Source organism: Syngnathoides biaculeatus, chromosome 19 (assembly GCF_019802595.1).
Source record: "Syngnathoides biaculeatus isolate LvHL_M chromosome 19, ASM1980259v1, whole genome shotgun sequence".
NCBI classification, from domain to species: domain Eukaryota; kingdom Metazoa; phylum Chordata; class Actinopteri; order Syngnathiformes; family Syngnathidae; genus Syngnathoides; species Syngnathoides biaculeatus.
The window spans coordinates 15,640,914-15,665,630 of NC_084658.1; the positions used below are offsets into that span (position 1 = coordinate 15,640,914).

At 46.8% G+C, this 24,717-nt stretch overlaps 1 protein-coding gene across 2 annotated transcripts; it reads right to left on the minus strand.

Moving 5' to 3' along the window:
* Positions 1-82: 82 nt before the first annotated feature.
* On the minus strand, positions 83-24,461 carry rps6ka3b (ribosomal protein S6 kinase, polypeptide 3b). Of its 2 annotated transcripts, XM_061804829.1 has the most exons (22): positions 23,773-24,461; positions 19,276-19,335; positions 6,979-7,095; positions 6,626-6,707; positions 6,091-6,171; positions 5,899-5,978; positions 5,690-5,796; positions 5,573-5,610; positions 5,255-5,397; positions 4,380-4,450; positions 4,180-4,268; positions 4,043-4,107; positions 3,859-3,961; positions 3,671-3,780; positions 3,334-3,459; positions 3,171-3,260; positions 2,919-3,077; positions 2,609-2,770; positions 2,439-2,515; positions 1,956-2,073; positions 1,677-1,817; positions 83-1,502 (listed from the first exon to the last, which is right to left on the minus strand). In XM_061804829.1, exons 1-22 carry the CDS (start codon positions 23,833-23,835, stop codon positions 1,380-1,382), a joined length of 2,205 nt encoding a protein of 734 aa, XP_061660813.1. In that variant the 5' UTR covers positions 23,836-24,461; the 3' UTR covers positions 83-1,379. The 2 variants fall into 2 exon arrangements, with proteins under 2 accessions (XP_061660813.1, XP_061660814.1); XM_061804830.1 differs by lacking the exons at positions 19,276-19,335; positions 23,773-24,461 and adding an exon at positions 16,445-16,534.
* Positions 24,462-24,717: the final 256 nt, after the last annotated feature.

The window sequence follows — 24,717 nt, forward strand, 5'->3', positions numbered from 1 at the left end:
CGACCGTGTTTTTTTTTTTTTGGCATTCATCATCGGGCCTCTACGTAAGTTGTTCTCCTACGGGGGTCCCCGGGAGCCATAATTTGCTTGACCCATTCCGTCGAATTTTGGTAGGGTGCTGAGGGACGTTTCTAGTATAAAAGATGTGCCTTGGCCCATCAACGTTAGGTGCTATTAAAATATGGGACACCAAAAGCATCACACTTTCTTTCCCCATTGCCTTTGACTTCTTGAAGTCTATTTGTAAGTTGCCACAAGATGGCGCCAAAGCAATATTTGAATTTAAGAGTACTTTGTGCTCAGCACAGGTCATGACGAGGTTGAATCATAACTTCTGCGGCATTTAGGAATGCAGAAGGTAGCAATGCTTAATCGGAGCATGGATTAGGAGGGGTCCTTGCAAATTAGTTTTTCTCCCGGAACCAAAATGTAGAAGAACCTCTTTGCAGTCCTAATGGACCAAACTGGAAAGAAGCTGAGGCAAGAGAACTCATTTGCATATTCATAACATCACGGTGTCGGCATGAACTGACGTGCGTCATTGTCACCCAGGTGTCGGTCAAAGATGGAAACACGACGGAGTCAGCCTGCAGCCATTTCCGCTTCCTGTCACGTGACCGGTGAAGACAGTCGGGGACGATGGAAAGCCGTTTGAGCATTTATTCCAAGAATTCGTTATCGAATAAACGATCAATCGGCCACAACGTTCACGCTTTGAGCGGCATGAGTCCTCCCTCAGGCGGGCCCTTTGCTCGCCGATCTTCAAGCTGATTGTTGCAACGCGATTTGTGGCTTGTAGTTCTAATCTTCTAATTTTCTCTCCCAACTCACGTCGCGTCAAACGCGTCATACGCGCCGACCGGCGCATTCACGCGAACTGCATTGACTTTGCGCGCAATCACGTCGCACGAATGGTTCGATTCAAATCCGGTGTGAACGCAGCATCGAATTTCACGATGCTTGAGTGTTTGTCGGTTTTGGGGTCTGACGTGCACGTCAGATGTCATGTTTGACATCACCGTGACAACAGGGAAGTTAAACACAAAGTATCCTATGGCTTTAAATGCTTCTGTTGGACTATTGTCTTTCCATGATTAAACATCCCATTTTGAGGTTTATATACACGGACGCTCGCTTCCTGTTCTGATTGTCCAAAGCAAAAAAAAAAAAAAAAGTTTAAAGTTTATCTCGGAAGAGCGCAGTCAGCTGCCCAATCGGAAGAGCCTGTCAAGTGTGCAGGAGGGCGGCGGCCTCTTGTGTGCTGATTTTTTTGGGCGTCAGCGCTCCCTGGATTCCATCAGTAGTCTGTCCAAGGTCAGCTAGAGGTCAGAGTTGACGGGAGGGGTCGGGGAGGGGACGGCGGTCGGAAGTTGGTGACATCACAGAGCGGTGGAAGTCAGCTTCTTCACGCCTCTCCGCTGCGCCAAAGTGGAGCAGCCCACCGGCTCCAGAACGGGGGGGACGTTCCTGTTGAGGGCCGAGTACGTGGCCGCCATTGCTCCCTGGAACATCAGCACTGTGTTACTACGCAAAAAATTGCGTGGCTGCAAGTGTGCAAATTCCTGCACTAGCATTCAAACCCGAGACCTTTCGACTGCGAGGCAGATGTGCCAAACACACGTTTCACTTTCTGTCTGTATGATCACGTGACGTGAACAGGAATTGAACAAAGTCACCTTGACGAGGTGCGGCGCGTCCTGCCTGTTGAGTGTGTATTTGGGCAGCTGATCTCGGTGCGTCACCCACGGGTGGCGCAGGACCTGACCGGCCGTCAGCCTCTGGTGGGGGTCCACGTGCAGCATCTTTGACACCAGGTCCTGGCGGGCCACAGACAAAAAAAAACATGGCACTGACCGATCCCCCTCTGTGTGTGTGTGTATGCTATCTTGACAAAAACTTGAATTGATAAAAAAATGGATTACGTCCTAGCGTAACTGCGCTTAATCGTATCACACCTTAGCCTCAGTAGACACAGAGTTCCAGTATCCTCCAGTAAGTGAGAACTTCCCGCTGCCGATCCGGGCCAAAATCTCCTCCGGCGTGTCTTCGGGGCCGTTGGCAAAGGGAGTGAAGCTGCGAAAGGGCAAAAATAACGATGACTCATGAAAATTCAAATGAATCAATTTCAACAACAAAGAAGACTTGCAGCTTGTGGAGTCTCAGTTTACAATAGTTTCATCATCTGTTTTGAAGCAATCCTATTGTGTTTGAGAACTAGTGCATAAATTTGCTTCACAACTAACATGTTGTTGTCTTACTAGTATGCTAAATAAGTCGCACTAGTGCCCAAAAATATCATACAGTAGTGAAAAAACATGACTGGCAAAACACGGTCATTCACGGTCTTACTAGTGAGGAAAAAGAGTAGTAGTACAGGGACCGTAAGTTGAATATCGAGGAAATGGAATGAATGCATAAACGGGGTTCCCCAAACATACCCCGTTAGCATGGTGTAGAGAAGCACTCCCAGACTCCAGATGTCGCAGGCCGCGTCGTAACCCTGCTTTTTCAGAACCTGTCGGCGGGAAACGCGCACACATCAGCTGTGTTGAGTGTGCGACAGCTTGAACATAAAAAAAAAAAAAAAAAAAGAAGAACAAGGACTCACCTCGGGAGCGACAAAGTTGGCCGTGTAGCACGGCGTCATGAGCAGGCCGTTCTCCGCTCTCAGCTGCTTGGCGAAGCCAAAGTCGCAGATCCTGATGGACTCGGCGTTCCCGCTCTCGTCCACGTAGAGGATGTTGCTCGGCTTCAGGTCTCTGTGCACCACCTTCCACACCAAAGAAGTAGGAAATGTTATGCTAACAAGTTATGGAACAACGTAACAACATAATATTAATGCCGGTAATGCCATTTCCCTTTTCTATACTTCACGAGAAACAACAAAAGTACTCGTGACGGCGGGTATGTGCTCGTACTCCCTGCACGTGGAGGTACTCCAGTGTCTTGGTGATGGTGAAGAGAACTGCGCTGGCTTCTCGCTCGGAGAAAAACTTCTGGCGGAGGATTTTATCCAGCAGCTCTCCGCCCTTCATCAGCTCCGTCACCAGGAACACGGAGCGACCGTCGTCGTACACCTAACGGTCACGGGACGGGACGACAAGTAAATTATTTGACATAATTGCACAAACTCCAATCGTAACGGTCCCACATTGCGAGCATCGACTCACGTCTTTGAGCGTGATGATGTTGGGGTGTTGGCCGTATCTCAGCAGGATCTCCACCTCCTCCGTGGGATCCCGCTTGGCTTTGTTGATGATCTGTAAACAGCGGGACACGCTTAGAACGGGTGCCCGAGCGGGGCCCGTGCAAATCCCGCCGGGCGCTCCCCACCTTTACGGCGTAGTCCATGCCGGTGCCCTTGTGCACGCAGCGCTTGCAGATGGAGTAGGACCCCACGCCGATGTCCTCTTTCACCTCGTAGCTGTCGCAAAACTGAGACGTGCTTCTGTGGAGCTGCTGCAGGGCGTAAAGTGTCGCGTCAGGCCAGCACAACGAGGGGCACTTACACGCTAGTGCCCGTCCCGAGTACATGCCGCTTGATTTATTTTTGATTTTTAGCGTTTGACTATTTGTGTCATCCGATAAAAGTTTGACTTCACATCCATGAATGTGGCCCCCCTCCCTTTAGGATCATTATCGTCATTTAGGATGATTTATCAGCAGATACCTGAACAATGGCGTTGGGGACGGGTTGCGTTTCCTCTTCGGTTATTGCCACAAAACTGAATCCTCTGAAGAGCTGATGGGCGTTGGCACTGGGCGGGACTCCCGGAGAGTCTGACGCATAAACGCACAAAGACATTCATTACTTTGCCATCACTGACTTGACGTGCCGTTGTGAGGGGAGAGGCTGACCGCGGGGCGTTTTAGCGGTGAACTCGGGGTCAAAGTAGAAGGTGTCGTCGGGCCGTCCTGCCGCCGGCTTGAACGGAGGCGCCAGCTCTCGGCGGAAGAGTTTCTGCAGGACGACAGAAGCTGCCAGTGAGTGCATGAGTCACAATGGCCGCGGCGGGAGGAAAATGTGACGGCGCAAACGGACATTCCAGTCAATGGTGCTGAAGAACTGATGCCTCTTGATCTCCTCCACGCCGTCCGGACCCGCTCCTTCAAACGTGAGAGGGAGCGCTTAGCAATGCTAACCGCAATCGAGAGGAGCTGGGCTCAATTGCTGCTCACCTAATCTGTTGCTGGGGTTGCGCTTGAAAAGGTTCCTGAGGAGACTCTGGGCTTCTGAACTTAAAAACTGCGGCATTCCCAGCTTGGCCCTGCACACACAAGTTGAACCCTGAAGACCCAACGTGAAACTCAGTCGGCGCTCAGCGTTCGAACGTCACGGCTGTTGTTTCCTGTCAAGTCTGGCAGCCTTGTGGACTCACTTGAGGATCATGGTCATGGTCTCTTTGCGGTCTTTGCCTTGAAAGGGCAGCGTTCCCGTCAACATCTCGAACTAGAAGAAGGACAACAACTCAGAAAGTACGCAAAGAAAGCGTGTAATCGTGATGAGCGATATAGGTTAGGTTATTTTAAACTATTTTTGAACATTTTTGACTGTCTGCAATTTTTAAGATTATGTGTTTGTCTGGGTGGCTGTATTTTTTTCTTCTGTATTGGGATGTATGCATATGTGCACATGTATAGATCCATCCATCTAGTACATTATTTTTCCAGCAAGCAGAGGGAGCATCCATTTCTCAAAGGGGATTTGCATTAACAATGCATCCAATAGGTCATGTAATATGATATATATTATAATATAGACTCGCGAAAATGGCAGCGCCCCTTGAAATTCATAATCGTTGATAAAAATCTTCTCAAAACACTATTAGATGAGAGAGGATTTAACATCACAATATCAAGATAGATTACATATTACATGATCTATGGGCTACATTGTTACCCCAAACCACCGGAATTTTCTTTTAAATCAGAAATGTAATCCTTCAATGCATGTAAGCCATTAAAAGCCTCTGTTGTAAACTAAAAATATTACTGCATTGCATTAAAATTGATGGATGTGGTCTAATTGAAAACTAAACAAGTGGCATTTCCAAAGTGCGGAGTCTAAAATGAAACACATTTTACCCAAAGTGTATGAGTCAAATGAGCAAATTACGTACAATTTCAAAATGACATTTTCAATGGCTCAAAGTGTCCATGGCAGGCCAAAAGGAAAACGCTCATCCTGACAAATAAGTTCCAATTGCTCAGCCCTAAGGCGGATTTTACAATCACGCAACGCTCTCCGGCTCACCATCAGCACGCCGTACGACCACCAGTCCGCGCTGTGCGTGTGCCCTCGCCTGTTGACCACCTCCGGGGCCATGTACTCCACCGTCCCACAGAACGAGTACGCCTTGTTCTCGTGGTCGATGGACTCCTTGCTCAGGCCGAAGTCTGCGCAACACGGAACAAATCACGTCAAAGGGGCATCCTCGGTTTGCACGTGATCAACCGAGGAGCGAGGACGGGGAAGAACTAATTGAGGTTCTTTGGTTATCGCTACTTTGCGGCGTTTCCTCCTTCATGCGCATTCAAGACGAGTGAGATCCTGTCACGGCGGCGCACGCACCTGTAAGCTTGATGTGTCCGTCCTCATCCAGCAGGATGCTGAAACAAGAAACGCGTGCCATTTAGACATTTGCCATCTTTTCAAAGAGAATGCACGCGTGCGTAAGTCCGCGTGTACTTTTCGGGCTTCAGGTCCCTGTAAATGATGCCGAGGCCGTGAAGGTGATCGAGAGCCAGCGCCAGTTCTGCGAGATAGAACTTGACGTCCTCCTCTGTGAACATAACCTACGACCGCCACACACACACACACACACACACACACGCGCGCAATTCAAGCAGCAGTGAAGTGAAACCCGGAGAGAAGAAGCATTTTTGTTGTTGCGTTACCTCTTTAGAAAGCCGAGTGAAGAGATCTCCCCCTCTCAGGAAGTCCAGGATCAGGTAGAGCTTCCCCTCCGTCTGGAACGCTGAGGAGGAAAGGAAGCAATGCACATAAAGACGGCACGGAAGGGGCTTCCTAGGAAGGCTGAAAGTTGAAACGAGGACTGCGACTGGCTGGATAATGGCGCAGTCACTCACCGTAGTGCAGTTTAACGATGAAGGGATGGTTGACCTCCACCAGGATGTCTCTCTCCATCTTCGTCCTGACGCGGTCGCGCACTGAAAACACACACAGAAGTCAATATTCCGTATTCAGACTCTTTCCGAGGCAAATTACGTGAATTAAGGTAATTTAATGGAAAGTTGTTCTATAAAAGCATTTTGTTTTGTCATGGGCAGATATCATTCCAATATTAAAAACAGTAAATCACCTTGCCCACATGCGAGGGCATGACAGTTATCATAACTCAATCACTACAGTGGAAAAGACACAAAATCGAAATTAGTCGAGTGCCCTTTTCTAACTATACTCACTAACAGTTTCCTGTATATGACGTTGTTGCGTCACTTCGGATTTGAGATCAGGACAGATTTTGTAAAGAAGATAAGTTGAACCTCGGCTCATTGCGACTTCCTGCTAATTGAGTTTCAAACTTTGCAACGGTGACTCTGTCGGGGACTATTTTCATCCGAGGAGGACCAATATTTGACACACTGGTGTGTGCGTGTGTACCTTTCAGTGTTGCCTTCTTGAGGACTTTCATCGCGTACAGTTGGCCGGCGTCTGGACCTGTGACCTTCCTCACCAGGAACACCTAAACGCAACACGCGCACACACACACACACACACGTCAGACAGTGTTGTGTCACAAGCAGAGTTGTGTGCGCTCTTTGTTGCTCTTGTGCGAGTTTTATCCAAACTGAACGATAACACGAGCGGGAGGCCAATTGCTCATTCATGAGCACGATGACACTCAGCGGGAGCGTGAAGGGCCCTCAGCCTGCCGTCCCCGTGGCAACGGGCTCTTAAACATGGACAACAGGGCCCCACCGGGTGCATTGAAGCGTAAAGTGAGACACACGCACCTTTCCAAAGGAGCCTTGTCCCAGGACTTTGCGCAGCTCGAACTGGCGCGGGTCGCCCTTCTCGCATCCCTCCTTGACGTGGTGGGTGATGCTTATCTCCTTGATGGACACGTCATCCTGCAGGACACGTAAACACACGGCAAGCATATATTAGTCGGTACGGCACACGATGACGGTGCCGAACAGTTGCCCGTGTGGGTCACGTGCGGCAAATGGAGACGTGGTGAAAATGTGACCACTGTGTACGCTGGCAATGTTTCCCGACCTCGACTCTGCCAAGCTACATAAAACGTAAAGTGGCAACTTAGCTCAATCAATGTTCACCATTGAAATGAAAAGATGGGCTATTACTCCATTCCAACATCCCCGAAAAACACAAACTATCCATTTTCTTAGCCGCTTATCCTTACAAGGGTCACAGGGAGTGCTGGAGCCTATCCCAAGGGTTAGGGACCTCAAAACTGTGAAGCCAACGCTTTACCAGCTGACCTAGAACTAGAACTATGTAAAAAACATATTAAAAATGGAAAGACATACATAATTCTAAAGTGTAATTACTGTACTTTTGGACAAGCTGAAAGTTAAAAGAACTGTTGTGGTGTAAGAGTGCCTTTAAGGGGCGTGGCCTAGCAAGTGAGATCAGGAACATGAATAGTTAGTCTGTGTGTGAGCATTTGTGGGTGAATTTTGACTAACCGTAGCTCATTTTTGTATGTTGGTCCCGTTCAGATAAACCCCGAAAGTGCATCAACGACTGCAGACATCGCAGAACCATAATTTCGCCTTTTTTATTCCCCCCCCCCCCCCCCCCCCCCTCTTCGGTGGCGTATTTCAAGCCTGCTCTTACCTCAAATTTTGGCTCGCAACACAAAGCAAACAAATACTCAACTCTACGAAAAACTCGGACATTTGGGAAAAAGTCGAGTGTATTTTACGTTACAAAAATCTCACGGCAAGCCACGGAATAAAAAAAAAAAAAAAAAAAAGAGCATTTGTAGTAAAATAATCTAGCAATTACGCTAGAAATTTTTTGGGGGACAAACACTGCTTGGGTGACTAACTACAGTGACGTCCATGTGAGGGGGCATTTCCGGCAACTGTTCTGCCTGTCACGAAATGCTGCCGGGCATCGATGATGAACAAAGATGCATTGTGCGCGTGTGAAGTTTTATTGAGCAATTAAATGAAATCGGTTAATGTCATGTGGGCGCGCACGACCAACTCTAATGTCGCACTGTGGTACTGCAGGAGATGTACGGGGAAGTTTTGCCTTGGTGGAGGGCTCGCTGGCCCTGGTCCTTGGTGTTACGCGACGACAGCAGAAAGTTGTTGCAGGGTTTGTGGGAAACCAAGCGAAACCACGGAGAGCCTGCATTAGACAACAGCCGGCGACTGGTCGAGCGGGCTACCTGACTGTTTGTCATCCGCATATGGGGAGATATCAACGTGAGCACGCGTGCACACGCATACGCCGGGACGCACGGTTGTCATGGAGCCGCCCCCGGTACCTGCTTTGGGTCGGAGTGACTAATGATGCCGTACGATGCGAGCGTGTACTCTGCCTTCAAATTCTTTGTAAAGTCAATCAAGCAAACCTAATCCGCCTCCCTCGCTGCCGCCTACCTGACCTTCCCAGGTGGATAACCTGCCGGCTCCCAGTGCATAATGGGTCTTGTAGTCCGGGGTGGGGCCGAGGCTCCGCGGCGACAACATGCTCCTGCGCGGCGACGGGACCGAGCGGTACCGAGCGGCACCGGCTTCTGATCATCCTTGACACTTTGTCTTCTTCCTCCCTCTCCTTCTCTCTCTCTCTTGTTTTCTCTCACTCAGACATTTCTTCTCCTCCCTCCTTTCTGCTTCTTCTCCCACCTTCCTGCCTCCTTTGCCAACACTTGTGTCTTTATTTGAACACTTGTCACCTCTCGCTCGCTGCTTTTCTCACAATAATACACACAATTTGGTACTCGGCTTCAATGGAATCGGCCGAATAAAGATGTCAAAGCATAACAACCTCTTAAAAATAACATTTAACAAAATCATTTTCAAGTCATGAGTCTAAGCCAGTGGTCTCAAACTCAATTGACCTGGGGGGCCGCTGTGGGCACATTCTAACTGAGGCTGGGTCGCACGCAATTTAAATGAGAAATTAAAAAGAAAAACGGCTTTTTTTTTTTTTTTTTTAGCACAAAAGATAAGCAAGAGAGCTGGTGTAAACGAGTTGTGTGCAAAACTACTCGTGAAACTCTGCATGGCAACACCACTGTAACTTTCACTCGATGAAAAACGTTTCTCTGCTTGCATCAAGCCTGGTCGCTGTCACCCCCCCCCCCCCCCCCCAAGAACCACAGGCCACCGTGATTTGTAGGTTCGTCAGCTCTGGGCACAACACTGTAAAAGTGCCATTAATATAAAAACTTCAGGGGCACACTCTTATTTAACTTCCATAGTAAGGTGGGGGCCGCAAAATATCATCTTGGGGGCCGCAAATGGCCCACGGGCCGCCAGTTTGAGACCACTGCTCTAAATTAAAAGTCGTTTCAGCGAAATTGTATGATCCAATCCAGTAAATTAGGGTTGTTGAGTATGCGCGGGAGGCCTGAATTAGGAAAGCGGGCTTCTCCTTGCAGAAGTGGACTCCAGAGTTGCCTGGGGAGCCAAAGAATTTTCACTGGTGGGGGCACCACTACCTACACAACACTACAGCTCATACATGCTAACACCAATAAAATCAACCAACCCCTTCCACAGAGATGGCAATTTCAAGTAAATCTGTTTTTTGCCCCAGAAAGTCATACAACAATTACTTGTTTTTTTTTACGAATAATTCCACACTTGACACACAACTACTTCAACACAAGCTCGTAAAAACGCACTTTCGCATAAAATATAACCTTCCTTCATGACATAGTAAGGGCCCTCTAAATTCAAAAGATCCCCCCCCCCCCCCCATCACTGTCATAGTTGATTGCCTGCCTGCTACTAAGTGACGATGTTGTTTGTGCCGGTTAATGTCTGCTAACTGCTAAAATTACGAAAGCGCCCAACCGCAAACGCGGCGACGACGCAGGAATAGATTGACCACCGTTTGCAAGACGGAGGAATGTTGACATTTCAAAATGTGCGTGTATGCGTGAGTCAGAACACAGATGGCGGATCAGAGCTGCGGCGACAGGATGCTCTTGTCGCACCTCTTAATCACGGGATTAAAAGTGCAAAGCCAGCGCCTGTGCCCAACACACACTCGTAATCAACCGTAGACGAGCACAAATGAAGTCACCTTCCACATTTATGTAACTTTTTCCTCAACATTGCTTCAGATCAACACAGAAACGCACAGGAACCTTTTGCATGCATTGAGGAAAAGAAACACCAACCAAACAGCAACTAGTGTTTCACCTCTAGGAATGCAAACATCAAATATTTTTAGAATTGATTATTTTACCACTTATGTCATCATCAGAAATTGGTTTTGCATTGTTGAACAACAATATAACAAAAAAAAAAATGCATGTGAAGCGCCAGCATTATTTTTGTTCACTTGGGGTCGTCATCCTGCTGTACCACACTGTAGTTTCCGTGACTCTGTAACTAGTTTTTAAAAGTCGAGGGCAGCCCATGAGAGTGTAGCTGCCTGTTGTTAGCCACGAGTTAGCCAATCAGGCCGCGAGCAGTGGCCACGGCAGCTCGTGCCTGAATGTATTATGTTGTTTTTTTTTTTTTTTTACTTCATTACAATTTGTTCAATAACGTGATTGAAAATACGCCAGAAGCTGTGACGTGACAATAACTTATAACTAGCAGTGGTAGGCTATATTAAATTACCTAGCATCGAAACCTTTTGTTGGCAATCATAGATGTAATGTTATAACACATTAGTTAGTTTAAATTATCAGTAGACACTTTGCTCTTTGTTGGATTTTATTTCAAGTGTGAAATTTTAAATTGAGACCTTGTTTTTTTTTTTTATGCACGCTTTCCTCCTGGACCGGCGCCATCATGCAAACTCATTTCTACATTGAGTGGTGTGAAATTTGTCAGCGTGTAAAAATGATCGCTGCAAAGCCTTGAGGAAGTTTTTGGAGAATCAAATTATTCGAGTTATTTCTTGTTCCAACGCATCTCTTATTGCCTGAGCATAGCACAACAAGCAAGTGCCTGGCACAACAAACAAAGATTTTTGGGGCACAAGGAAGCATCGCCACACAGAAAAGTCTCCACTCAACCATCAATTTGTACCAAAACTGCAGCTCTGCTTACCTTTTGACTTTGACATGACAGTGCTTTGACATTAAAGTGGTTGTTTTGCTGAACGCAAAAGTTCAGAACTCGAAAGTTTTGAGCCAAGTGTGAGTTTCCTCGAGATCAAATGACATAATCAACTCACAGTCCAGCTGCGGGGCGCCGCTCCCAAACAGCCCAACATCCCCCGCCTCCACGCCGCTGGCCCAACGTAGCCGCGGGACGTCCTGGGGGGCAGCAGGAATTGACGGAGCGCTTTTAGCCGCCCCCTCAGCCCCCGGATGAGGCCGGCGAGGGCGCACGCGCACTTGGCGCGGGCCGAGCGGTGTGTCATCGCAAAGAGTCAACGGCGGAGTGACACTTGTGGTTTGCAGCCCCACCGTGGCAGCGGGTGAGCGAGAGCCGTGCGACGGGGGATGCCCGCGGCCGGACGAGATGTGCGTAGTGGGGGGGGGGGGGTGTGACCAAATACAGAGAGGGGTAGGGGGTGGGATTCCCCGCACTCTCCTCCCCTTCTGACTCACAGCTGCACCCTTCCATCCAGATTTTCCATCAGGTGTCCTGGAGATTCCCCGCAACACACACAAACAATGACCAATGACTGAGAACCACGGGTACAAGAACCTCAGAACCACTCCAATATAGTCCAATGCAGAACAGCAACAAGTAGGACTGAAATGTGACACACTGGGCGCACACATTTATGAGAAGTTAGATACTTTTGTGTCTTGAGTGTGTGTGTGTGTGTGTGTGGAGGCAGGATGAGCCAACTCATGACTTCTCAAGCCCGAAGGCCCGTCACATGTACAGTAAATAAATAATAGTGATGATAAAAAAAAGCTCATATCCACAAAACTCATAAACTGGGTCACTCGCATCTCAAGCCCCCACTGTATATGCTTTACTTTCTTTTTTTTTCCTTTTGAAGATGGTTATGCGTTTATTAGTTTCTTTTTCACATCCATGCATCCATTTTCTCAGCCGCTTATCCTCACAAGGGTCGCGGGGAGTGCAGGAGCCTATCCCAGCTGTCAACGGGCAGGGAGGCGGGGTGCACCCTGAACTGGTTGCCAGCCAATCGCAGGGCACATGGGGACAGACAACAGTCGCATCCACAATCACACTTTTAGTGTTCAATTAATCTTGCATGTTTTTGGGATGTGGGAGAAAACCGGAGTGCCCACCCGGAGAAAACCCGCACAGGCACGGGGAGAACATGCAAACTCCACACAGGCGGGGCTAGGATTGAACCTGGGACCTCGGAACTGTGAGTTTACCAGCTGATCCACCGTGCCGCCTAGTAAGTTTTTCACATTTCAAGTTTATTTTTCTGTGATTTATATACAATTATACGACGTTTTCTTTTCAGTGTTGGTAGCTATGTAGGTCAATGTAGATTATTTAATAAAACCTATCGTTATTCAGCAATTGTCTGTGTTTGGCTTCATGCTTCTTCCAACCAGGGGCCCCCAGAGGGGGTACAAATGCCCCCGTTAGGGTGTTAGGAGGGCTGGAGCTTGTCCCTGCAGATTGTAGGTGAGAAGCGAACCGGTCGACTGCTCGGACCGGGTGCCAACCGAAGCCGAAATGCGTCGTGATCGGTTGTTTTGGTACCTTCTGCAACTGAATGAAACGGAGCTTACTGGTCCATTTGAACCCACAACCACCTTCCCAACGCCACCTTGTCTCTCTCACGCAATGTGCACAATGCGGTGATGACGGACAGATGACATTTCTTAAGTTACCTGCACCTGTTGTCGCCCTCCACACGACCACACAGTTCCAATCACACCTTTTATGAATAAAGTGAAGGGGAACAAAGAGTACCGTCAGAGAGGTGAAAAAAAAAAAAAAAACAATATCCAAAGTGGCACTCATGTCAAACACACACAAGAAAAACGTGTTTCCATCATTAGCAATTGAAATTATGTATGTGTGTGTGTGGAGGGGGCATAGCATCACATATCGAGCGCCGGTGGGATTCCATTCCACACAATCTGCGACCTCTAATCCTGTTATGCAATGAAATTAACAGGCTGCATGGCCGCTGTGCACACGCACACTCACACACACATTTGGGATTTGTCAGGTTAGAGGTTGTAAGTGCATTTCCGCTCGCTTGGACAACATGGATCAAATAACGTGCACACAAATAGGCCCGCACACTGTCGCTGAAAGGCACGGAAATAAGAAATAATACAATATGATCAAAGCAAAATTGTCTGCCAATAGAACAGGAAAAATTGACTTGGCAAGGGTTTGCAAAATAAGTAAATATAGCTAGCCAAAAAAAAACACCTACACTTATATAATTACAGTATTATTTATTTGAAACTAAACATACGCAGCGTAACTAATAATAATATCTCAATGACAAGCCTAAATGTCTTTTCTTATTAATGTTTTTTATGGGGAAAAAAATATAAATATCCAGGCAGACAAAGAAAACTGTTATTTCCCCTTGATTTTAGTTTGATTTTTCTTTTTAATAAATATTGCCTCTGCGTGAGAGAAGTGAAAGAGACACAGCGCCACCTAGGGAAAATTTCGCAGCATCCTCGAACGAGCGCAAGATCCCTGAACGACACCCAGAGCCAACGGTGGGTGTGAAGACGTGATGACGGTGGGGGGAAAAAAGAGGAGGAAAGGATGACATATCGACGAAAAGCAGCAGAGTCGGGATGGATGTCATCATTTATTCACGAGCTGGCAACGAGCGCGCGCTCGGTCACTGCGACGCGGGAACGCTTCCATCACTATTGTAGGCGGCTGGATAATTCTATAATTATCATGCAAAGTGAACCTGAGTTAATCTCGGGGGAAATATGTCCAAAGTCCACCATTGATGAGTGAAAACTTGTTGTGGGGCATCTCTGCATCTTGCTGTTAAACTGGATTCTTTCCAGCAGACTTCGGTGCTGGCACCCAAAGCGTGCGACTCTAATGATTGCTTAAAAATGTGTAATTTACTGGGGCGTGCGAACGTTAAAATATGACGGCAGCAACACCTGCCCAGTGGCAGATTGTGGTGGTCACGTTTCAAAAGCATGTGGTTGTCAACAACGTCAACACTTGTTTCGCGACAACAATAAAGTCTTTTGTATCCTGACTAATGATGGTAAGAGTCATATGAACTATTGCGAGTACAATCCAAACAAAACAAAAAAAAAAAAAAAAAAAAATGACTCAGCGAGCCCTTCCAATCCGGTCACAGCACATTTTCCTCACAGCAGCAAGGAAAGCTGGGAAACAACAAAGGCTTCTCAATGTGAGCGGGACGGAGGTCAGAGGTGCACTTCCACGCGCCCTCGGAACGCCCACGTTACCGCGGCAACCTGCCCGTAACACACACAACACACGCGGGCACAGGCCTCCTCTCATTAGTGGAATCAAAGCACTTCATTAGTTGCCAGCGGAGCCTCTCCAAGCCTCTTAATTACGTTCGCAAATGCAACACCATCGATGGGAAATCCATCCATTATTTTCTAGGGCTCTTGTCCTCATTCGGGTCGCGGGTGAGCAGGAGACCCCGGCTGAACTCGGGCGAGAGGGAGAGTACGCCGCGAGGACTGCTCACCGATCAGCCGCAAGGCATTAATAGAGAAATAGGCATTCAAACTCATATCCATTTTCTACGACGCTTATCCTCACGATGGTCGCGGGGAGTGCTGGAGCCTATCCCAGCTGTCAACGGGCAGGAGGCGGGGTACACCTTGAACTGGTCGCCGGCCAACCGCAGGGCACATAGAGACAAACAGCCGCACTCACAATCACACCTAGGGGCAATTTAGAGTGTCCAATTAATGTTGCGTGTTTTTGAAATGTGGGAGGAAACCGGAGTGCCCGCCCGGAGGAAACCCACGCAGGCACGGAGAGAACATGCAAACCCCACACAGGCGGGTCCGGGATTGAACCCGGGACCTCAGAACTCTGAGAACTTTACCAGCCGAGCCACCGTGCCGCCCTCAAACTCATATTTACACCGATAAACAATTTAGCACAGGGGTGACCAACATAGTGCCTGCGGGCGCCAGGAAGACCACAACCACCACATGAGTGGCCCATGGGCCTGTTCCCTGTCCTAGGTATCTGGACCACCCAGAAAAAAAACCACACAAGCACGGGGAGAATACGCAAGACACCACATGGGACAAGTGGAACCTGAAATTCAAACCCCACAACTTCAAACTGTGAGCCAGAACAGCTAAACACGAGGCCACCACGCTGCTTGCAACGGGAAATTAATCCAGTGAGGCATTGATTCACGGGTTTTAGTTGCTACAGTAACAGCATAACTCAGCAAAGAAGATTTTGAAAATTGAAAAAAAGAAAAACAAAATTCTATATCACCACTTTGTCTCTGCAGCCTTTCATCCTACATGTACATTTGTATGTTATTGTTTGGTGTATTATATGATTTATCCAAATACGAGATATTCTCCCTGTCTTGTCTGCATGCTGAATGATTTGTCCACACGTGCACGCTTTGAAATCAGAGCGCAAAAAGACAATCAGCCCCGGGGAGCCACACAAGTGAGCGCCCTCCAGGAAGGATGTCACTTTCGCTGTTGCTGTTCAATTCTCTAGTTTTCTTCCCCTTTTCCCCGTCTTAAGTACCTCGATACACATTTTAACAGGAGTCAGGTGTGCCTGGCACTTCGAAACACGCATAGCTGTCATACTAGTGACGAAAGCTGCCCGACAGGAGAGCGTGGAAACATTTCGGAACCAGTCAGACGTGTACGACTACGCGCTTTAAGTCGCACGCTGCACACGGCTATGGAAAGCCATCTGAGAATTTATTTAATGTCTTTGGCATTCAGTTTAAGTTACTACTACGCTCATAATTCACTGCACTAGTAGAACGACGACGTCCAAGGGCGTACTGCCTTGTACATTTTTTCCCCCACTACTAGTGCCATTAATACTCGTATGTCATTAAACCTTATTGGGAAACTAAAGTGCTGGACTAGTAACACTACAGAGTCCAATTAGTAACCCGCTTAACCCTGGCAGTAGCACCAAAATACCCACAAGTTAGTTTTTCCTCACTTAATAACACTAAAGTTGTTCTACTAAACAACTTTCCAAAAAGCCATTTTGGATATCCACGGTGTGGAATAAATGATCAACGCGCTTTCCATTCTCTACCGGACCCTAAAATGTCCAAGTAACAGCACCCGGGCGGCAACGCCAGCAGCTGCGCGCGACGACGGAAGCTTTGTACCTGACGTCGTCGCCTCCTGGCGTGCAGCAAAAGCGTCTTCATGGCCGCTCAACCCGTCATCGCGGCCCCAACGCGTCAAATGGCAGATTTACGGAGAGACGAGAGCCGACCCAAAACCCGGCACGCACGCACGCACGCACCAGCGGGAAGGCCCTCCAGCTGTTCATCACGTCCTGTCATCGTTTCCTTGGCAACCACATCTGCACAGGATGGCAAACATCTGTGCGCTGATCCTGCCATCACACGTACGCACACACAGCCACGATGCAGCACATGCGTGCTTGTTTTCATAATTATGCGCATTTAAGAGAAAACACAGATTTCCCACAGGTATTTGAATGCACCGTCAATCTTGCACAACGCGTCTCGGAGGGGAAACGGTGTGGAAGCATGACAGTGCACGAAATTCCACATGTGCCAGCGAGGTGGAGGAGGATGAAGGGAGGAAATGAAACAAAGTTTGGAGGCTGCGTGTCAAATTCCTGCTCAGGTCAGCGCAAGCCCGGCCCGACGCCTCCTTTTCGACTTTCATCTCCATTTACCGTAAAGGCGTTTACAGGTCGTAATGAAAAAAATATTTGAAGAAGTTCTGCAGAATAAAAGTTTTCAATTTAGTACTAAAATATTGGGTAGATTGAGGTATGAAATACATTAGTGCATTGAATTATCTTACAAGCAAAGACAGAGAGTGTACCTAGTACACGGACAGTAAAATAGATATTAAGGAAATCGAATAAATGCTCGAATGTCTTTCCATACAGTTTCAAGTTCGCTTCCTGTGTGCGCATGCAATACACACACATGCATGCACACGTCACACTATGTTCTCACAAAGATATTGTGTGGCGCAGCGGTGATTGGTTGCTTCTAAGAGCGAGAGAGACAGACAAGTTCAGGAAGACGATTTGGCCAGATTACATCATCACCCTGTGACCTCTCACAATGGCAACACCCACAATGCACTGCTCGCAGCGCACCGCCCCGCCTGCCGCCGGGGGAAACACACCACGCACACGCATTTGTTATTGATCAATATTTTACATCTATCAATACCCACTCACAGGAGAGCGGGTGGGACGCACGTCTCCGTTTGGGCGCTACGTAACGAGAACTTGAACCTGACGCGCACACGCCAGTAGAAAGCGATCCAGGCTGATTTCGAAATCGTTCACGTTTTGCCACACAAGCGTTCCTGATGTGTGATACACACACCTGATCGGACATGTAGTGTGTGTGTTTAAAAAGACAAAGACCGCGGAAAGACAGTTGCAGATGGTCACAGGAGATTAAACACCATCTGCCACCGAGCGCTACGCACAGTACTACGCACAAACGCGCGCACACAGGAAGTTGCGACATGATATATGGAATGTGAAAAATGAGCGGTCTAATGAGGAAAGACATTCATATTTTTAGCTTTTGTGGAAGAGGCCTCGTTCGCTCTTGAATAATTAATCCTTCCTTTGATCATCGGTCTGAAGACCCGGCTAAAGGCGGGAGGTGGGGGTGCACGTGTGGCGTCAGACTGTGTGTGTGTGTGTGTGTGTTACTTAAAATGATGCCAGCCTGCTGCCGTGGAACAAGCGATCCTCTCCGGAACATTTACTGTCTTTTGTTGAATATTTGAACAAGTGACCTCACACACATGACCAACGCACACACCTGAGATGCAGCAGATGGCAGCAGATGTCAGTCAGACCCCCGAGAGAGCGGGCGACCCTTTTAATGTGGTTTGGAAGCCATTTTCTGTCCACACTGGGGGCATCAGTGTGTGTGTGTGTGTGTGCACAAAAGACTCTGGAGAGACGAGTAATGACTACTCAGCTTTTCTCCCACAGACGATCCATAAGCCATCTCCTCTGCATTTAAAAATCGATATCTGCAGCTGCCAGAAACACACAACACACACACACACAGACGCACAAACACACGGGTACACGCAGACACGCACAGACAAAGCGCTTGAACATTTTTGTACATTGAGAATGAGAACTCTTGTGGAGACGTCAGAGGGCCAAGAAGTCCATTTTCGGCACGTGCACATTCATGCACATGTAACCGTGGCAGGATTATTATGTATTATTTATTCACGAGTCTATTCATTTCATTTAATGGCCTTTCTCTTTGCGCCACTGCACGTAGCACATGAATGTGGCTTTTGGAGTTTCGGGCCAATCAGATTTCTTTTTCTTTCTCGTACGTGTTGCCATGTCAGATCTGACTGGTTGGTGAGAGCAAGCAAAGTTTGACGAACACGATTCAATAACACTAGAAATCTCAACACATTAATACACATGTAATAATCACCATCTCCTGTGCCCGTGAGGAATTTTAAATTACATTTCCGCCATGTTAGACGATAATTACAGCGAGTTAAAAGTAGCCCAACGTGAAAGGTTTTTCGCGTGACCGACTGCAAACCCCCAAATTGCAAGCGAGCATTTATTAAATGGGACAAACAGTCAAGATGCAAAATGGATTACGCATGTCCGGTAATGGATATGTACTAAAATGGAGAGGAATGTAATATATATATATATAAATAAAAAAATAAAAAAGGGGGGTGCTATTTTCTCACTTTGCTGCACAAAAGCCCCTCGCACACATGAAAAGACAGCGGTGGCGCTAACGAGCTGAGCTTGTTAGAGGGTTGTGTATGTTTGGGGATGAGTCATCCGCCGATCGTCAGCCGCGGCGAGCGTCACTTTCATCCCGGCAATTATCCTGAAGGAGTGGGCGTCGATCCGCCGCGCTGTTGTCACTCGCACGCATGCAAACAAAACGGGCCTGGGTGAGGCGTGCGCGCCGCGCTGGACGCAAGAAAAACTCACATTGGCGGGCGTCACGCCGTCGTCCTCCCCGACCGAGTCCTCAAGGTCGTTATGCGCGTCCTGGAAGCACACAAAGGTTAAAGGTTAGGTTGGTATAGCAAGTGCTCGATGTCTTCCAATGCTAAACTAAGTTAACATGAGTGTTCATTTTCCGTACAGACATAAGTACGTACAAGGCCGAAAATATTCTCAAATCAAACTGGTTAACAAAAGATATTTTTAAAATGTATAACTAGCCTGTCGGGCATTAAGAAATGGATTGTTACCCTTAATCAATGTTGACCTCTGCTGACCTCTACATGACTTCTGTTCCTTATGTCTAGTACGTGCCGAATGGTCATTCTTATGATGGTTCACTCTTTCCCCATTTCCAAATAACCTTTAAAAAGCGTTCGTTCCAAATAATGGCAAAAAATGCTAGCACAAAACCTTCAGGATTCTGCTTGAAACAAAAATTTATAACATGAGTTTGAATGTTAATTCGGGACACAGTTGTTTTGTATAAAATATAGGTCACATTAAAAGGTGGAAAAAGTATTTGATAGGTTTAACCGTCTCATTTTTTATAACAAAAAAATCTGGCACTGGAACAGTAGTCTGTAGATTTTTTTTTACTCTTGTAAAAAAATAAATAAATACATAAAAATGATGACAATAATAAAAAAACTAAATAAAAATAAAATGATAATAATAACAATAATTAAAAAAAGCTAAATAAAAATTCTAAGCCTGATTGGTATCAGGAGAAATTAAGCAAATTGCATAAGGGAGGGTAAAAAATTGAATAATGTCATTTGCTTTTTCTATAAACAAAGCGGGAACAAATAATTCAAATAGAAAAAAAGATTTTTGCCTTTTTTTTTTTTTGTTTATTTGTTTTTATGTCACAGCCTGTCAACCCGGAGATGCACGCTGCGGTGAAGAAGAGCAGACAAGAAGCGGCAAGACATAAGGCGGCTTAGCGGCCCGACTTCTTCCCTGCTGGAACGACAGCTGTGATTCCGACACCAATATCACTCCTACGACGGCAGACAACCATTGCTACTTGTAAAAGCACGCAGGCGGTCGCTCGGCTGTTGACTTCCTGCGAGGGGATTCGCCAGCACGCCTACGGTTATGACATCGGAATCGAAGGGGAAGCGGGTCACGGCGGACGCGAGAATCTTGAGGAATCTCGGGGAGGGGAGGGGTGGGGGTGGGGGGGGTGTATGATGATGATGATGATGATGGCAGCAGCCGTAGCGCGGAGGAGCGTGTTGCGGCACGCTGTGAAATTCCAGGGACGATGGCAATTTGACTCGAGCGAGGCCGCGTTTGATCCGGAGCGGCATCGACGTTCGGAAACACGCGCCGCATGACTGAAAAAGATGCGAGTATTTGCATTTCTACATACACATTTCAGATTGCGGCCAGGTATGCTGGAATCTATCCTGGAATTTTGGGGTGAGGGGTGGGGCTCAACTCTGGATTGGGTGCCAACCAATCAAGTGGCACATGTCGGCAACTAACAAGTATTTTAATATTTGATTAATCGGTCTCTAAATCATTTGCAGCGATGAATTTGATAAATGATAAGTTGTTGATTGAGAGTTGAATCTCAAGTAGAAAAAGGCCCAGATTTGAACCCTGAACCTTCGTGTTAGTGAACTAGCGTTAAGCTAATTCGCTCTTTGTCCTCACTAGTGAGACTAAACACGCACTAGTAGAACGACTAGTCGACATGGACGTGACGCTGGATATCGTAACTATGAAATAAATGTTAAAAACGTAACGCGTGTAAGCGGCTCTAACTTCAATGTTCCGTCACTGGTGTCAGTCAGCGCGCCGCTGTGGGAAAAGCGCAGGTAGGTACGTGAAAACAAAAGACGCTGGCAGTATGACTCACTACATTTTTTTGTGCTGGCGGGCGAATCGCGGCAGCCAATCGGGGTTGGGTTATTATTACTATTCCCAATCTTGCGCCGCCGCGCAAGAATAGGATAAGCGTGGGGCGCTCCGGTGCCGCGCCGGTGACGCCGCCACGCAGGAAGTGGACACGCAGACGTCGCTCCTGTCGCACCGCGCGCAGGAAGTGGACGCGCTTACGCAAGCTCCTTCCTGAATCATGCAGAAAAGACGCCTCCTGTTTGTTACTGAGATTTTTTTTTTTTTTTTTTACAAAACTTGAAGAACTGGAACACAAACACACACGCCACTGACTCAGTTGGTGAAGCAATCCCACACTTTTCTCCAAACGTTTCTAGCGTACATTCGGTCTTTTGCATAACGGCAAAAAAAAAGACCAAGAATAGATGACACAAGACAGGCACTGACTTTCGGCTTCTATTGACGTCTGACATCCATTAAGTCCAATTGATGTCATTAGTCACTCCGCAAATATTGCAGCACAATCCTCTTCTCTTGGTGCTTTTCAGTACGGGACTTGCAATCGTCGTAATATAATGAGAATAACACGATTGCAACAGCGATGAGAGTGTCACTTGTCAGCATTTTCCGCCGCGAAGGTGCCTTTCACCTTGCACAGCTCAGTTTACAAAAACGAAACCATTTCATGAGGGGAAGTAAATATAGAACATCTGCGATATCGCGGTTGCACAAGAATGCACAATCGCATTCAAACTTGCGTGAAAGGAGAGTCTGCGCACACCTGTCACCGTTTTAAGTGCCTCTGATTATACCGCAAAATATTCTGAAGTTCTAGGAGGCTTTTTTTTTTTTTTTTGCCTTTTAGTAGAAGCCTAAAGGTTTTATGCTAGCCTCCACCTTGGCTAAGGCTATTTCGCCAACCACACCGGGCACCGAAAACAAAGGCCAAGGAACACATCCGCTCACACATAAATGGGGAGACTCCGCATCTGAAATTTAACAAGTGAAGAAGCTTTTTTTTTCAGTTAAAAGTGAAACGTCTTCAAGAAAGAACGAAAGAAAGAACAGTGCAGCTGCCTTTGTTCAACCGTTGAGGATCACTTGACTAAAGGTCCCGGTTGAAGCTGAAGAAAAGCAGACCCAGAGCGTGATGCGTCACTCGAGCTATTTGCTGTTTGGTTTGATAAAGTTCGGCTGTCCTAGTTCTTTCTTAGACTGTGTATAATATAGTCGATTAAAATGAAAAATTACACATTTTTCCAAAATGTACTCAAAGATGGTCAGGCATTAATAATCAGATGATTAATCCTTAGTACATGTTTCAGGGGAAAAAAAGGGCATTTTTATTTGTTTTACAACACTAGTTTTGGGGATTTAAAAATGATTTATAATCAAATTTCTTCCTTTTCTTTCGGCTTGTCCCGATTAGGGGTCGCCACAGCGTGTCATCTTTTTTCCATCTAATCCTATCTCGTGCATCTTCCTCTCCAACACCCACAGTCTTCAATATCATCTGCGAACATCATGGTCCAAGGGGAATCCAGTCCAACCTCATCTGTCAGCCTATCCATTACTACCGCAAGCAGGAAGGGGCTCAGAGCAGATCCCTGATGCAGTCCCACCTCCACCTCAAATTATTCTGACACACTTACGGTACATCTCACCGCAGTTCTGCTGTCCTTGTACACGTCCTGGACTATTCTAACATATTTCTCCACCACACCGAACTTGCGTTTGATCATTATATTCTATGTAATGATATTTTACTTGTTCGCCTTTTCAAGATTGGCCATGACCCTGCAAAGAACAACAAGCACATGTTTCTGCAGGAACCTGTGCAAATATGGTGGGAATACTCACAATTCTCAGAACTGTTTCAAGAGTACCACCGGCAACACAATTTTCCTTCAAGTATAACAGTTTTTACGCTCGCTCTTTGGCAAAAATATTCCATCACAAAACATCCCCGTCGTGTCTGTAAGTTACGCCAGGATCTTGTGACGCTTCGATTTCTATTCCTTTTGATTCAATTAGTAATTGAATTTCTGTTTGATTTCTGGGAGCGCCTTGAATTTGTTAGCGTAATAGCGTAACTGCCAGTCATTTTTAACATTGGGTTACCAGCTCAATATGAATAGACCTGTACTTACTAAAAAATGTTCTTTTGTTATTTTTCCACAAAAGTTCAAATACTTCCTACGGAGCTAAGTAATCGTTAACTTACGGTCACATTAAAAAAAAAGAAAGAAAAAAAAATATTGAAAATTCATTGTGACTTTTTACTTTACTTTTTTTACGTGCACTTCAGTTTGCGTAAACTTTTTTTTTTTTTTAATTGCACAAGAGTTGAATCAGCACTACTTTTCCAAAAGCATTTTTAACAAAAGCGTCTGTACTTCTTGATGGGCAACCTTTTTCCACCTATGATAAATGCGAGTAAAAATGAGTACAGTACCATTTTCCTTCAATGAAGTACATGAGTCAATACTTGTACTCTTACCACTTTCTTTGTTTTATAACATAAGTACGATATACCTTAATTTAAGAGCACTTTTGTCTGAAGTGGCCAGTGCACGTTTCCCAGCGTTGCTGAAGTTCAATTGAAAGGTAAACCGGGACTGAGTGACTCACCTCCCCCGCCGTCCCCCCCAGCGGCATCTTCTGCCAGGGATCCGCCAGCTGAGCCAGCGGCATCTTGTCCTTCCTCTGCCTCGACTTGCCCTCTCGCCGCCGCCGCTGCTTTCACTTCCTCTTCGGCCACGCGGGGACCTTCAGTCCGGCCGTCCCCGACTTCTTTCGTAAAATGCGAAGCTAGTTCCGCGTCACTTCGCCGGTTTGGCGCCGACCCGCCACGGAGCTCTCGAGCCGAGCGAGCAAAACCTATCCCCGGGTGCGTTGTGGCGCCGTGTCCGCCCCTTCCTCCCGACGGAAGAACATGGGAAAAAAAGCCACAGAGGACGCCCTTTTTTCCCTTCTGAGAACCCGCGGCCACATGTAACACTCGACAATCACTACTGTAGTTTATCTGCCGCCCCCTCTCTGTCTATTCTCTCTTCCTTCTTCGCTCCCTCTCTCACTTCCTGTACTTCCCAATATGGCGGCCGGTGTCGGCTTACCTGTCCTGCTTCGTCACCATGGCGGAAATCACTCAGTTGGGTTCTTATTGCAACTAAACCACTTTAGTTACCAGGTACATTTACTCCCATAAAGTTACTTTTGGGATAAATTGGATTTTTCAAAGTAGTTTTAATGCAGGATAGGTTTATTTGACTGGGTTTTAAGGAAGTAATGCGGCTGTTACGTAGTGACGTTTTACTTTTTAAAATCTTTTTATTGCGTATTTTGCGAGTTTTCTCCTGTGACGTTTACCTAGATTTGACCAATCGAACGGAGCCCGGAAGTCACATTACCTCACGTGCCCCACTTTAGCCCCGCCTACACAGGAGCAAAATCTAAATTTATCATTAAAGCGGTACCGTTGGGGAATATCAAAATCTAAATAATCCTCTTTTACATTTTTCTGTTTGACGTTCATGCTCTGAAATAAAAAAAAAAAACGTGACCAGTTTGTGCTTG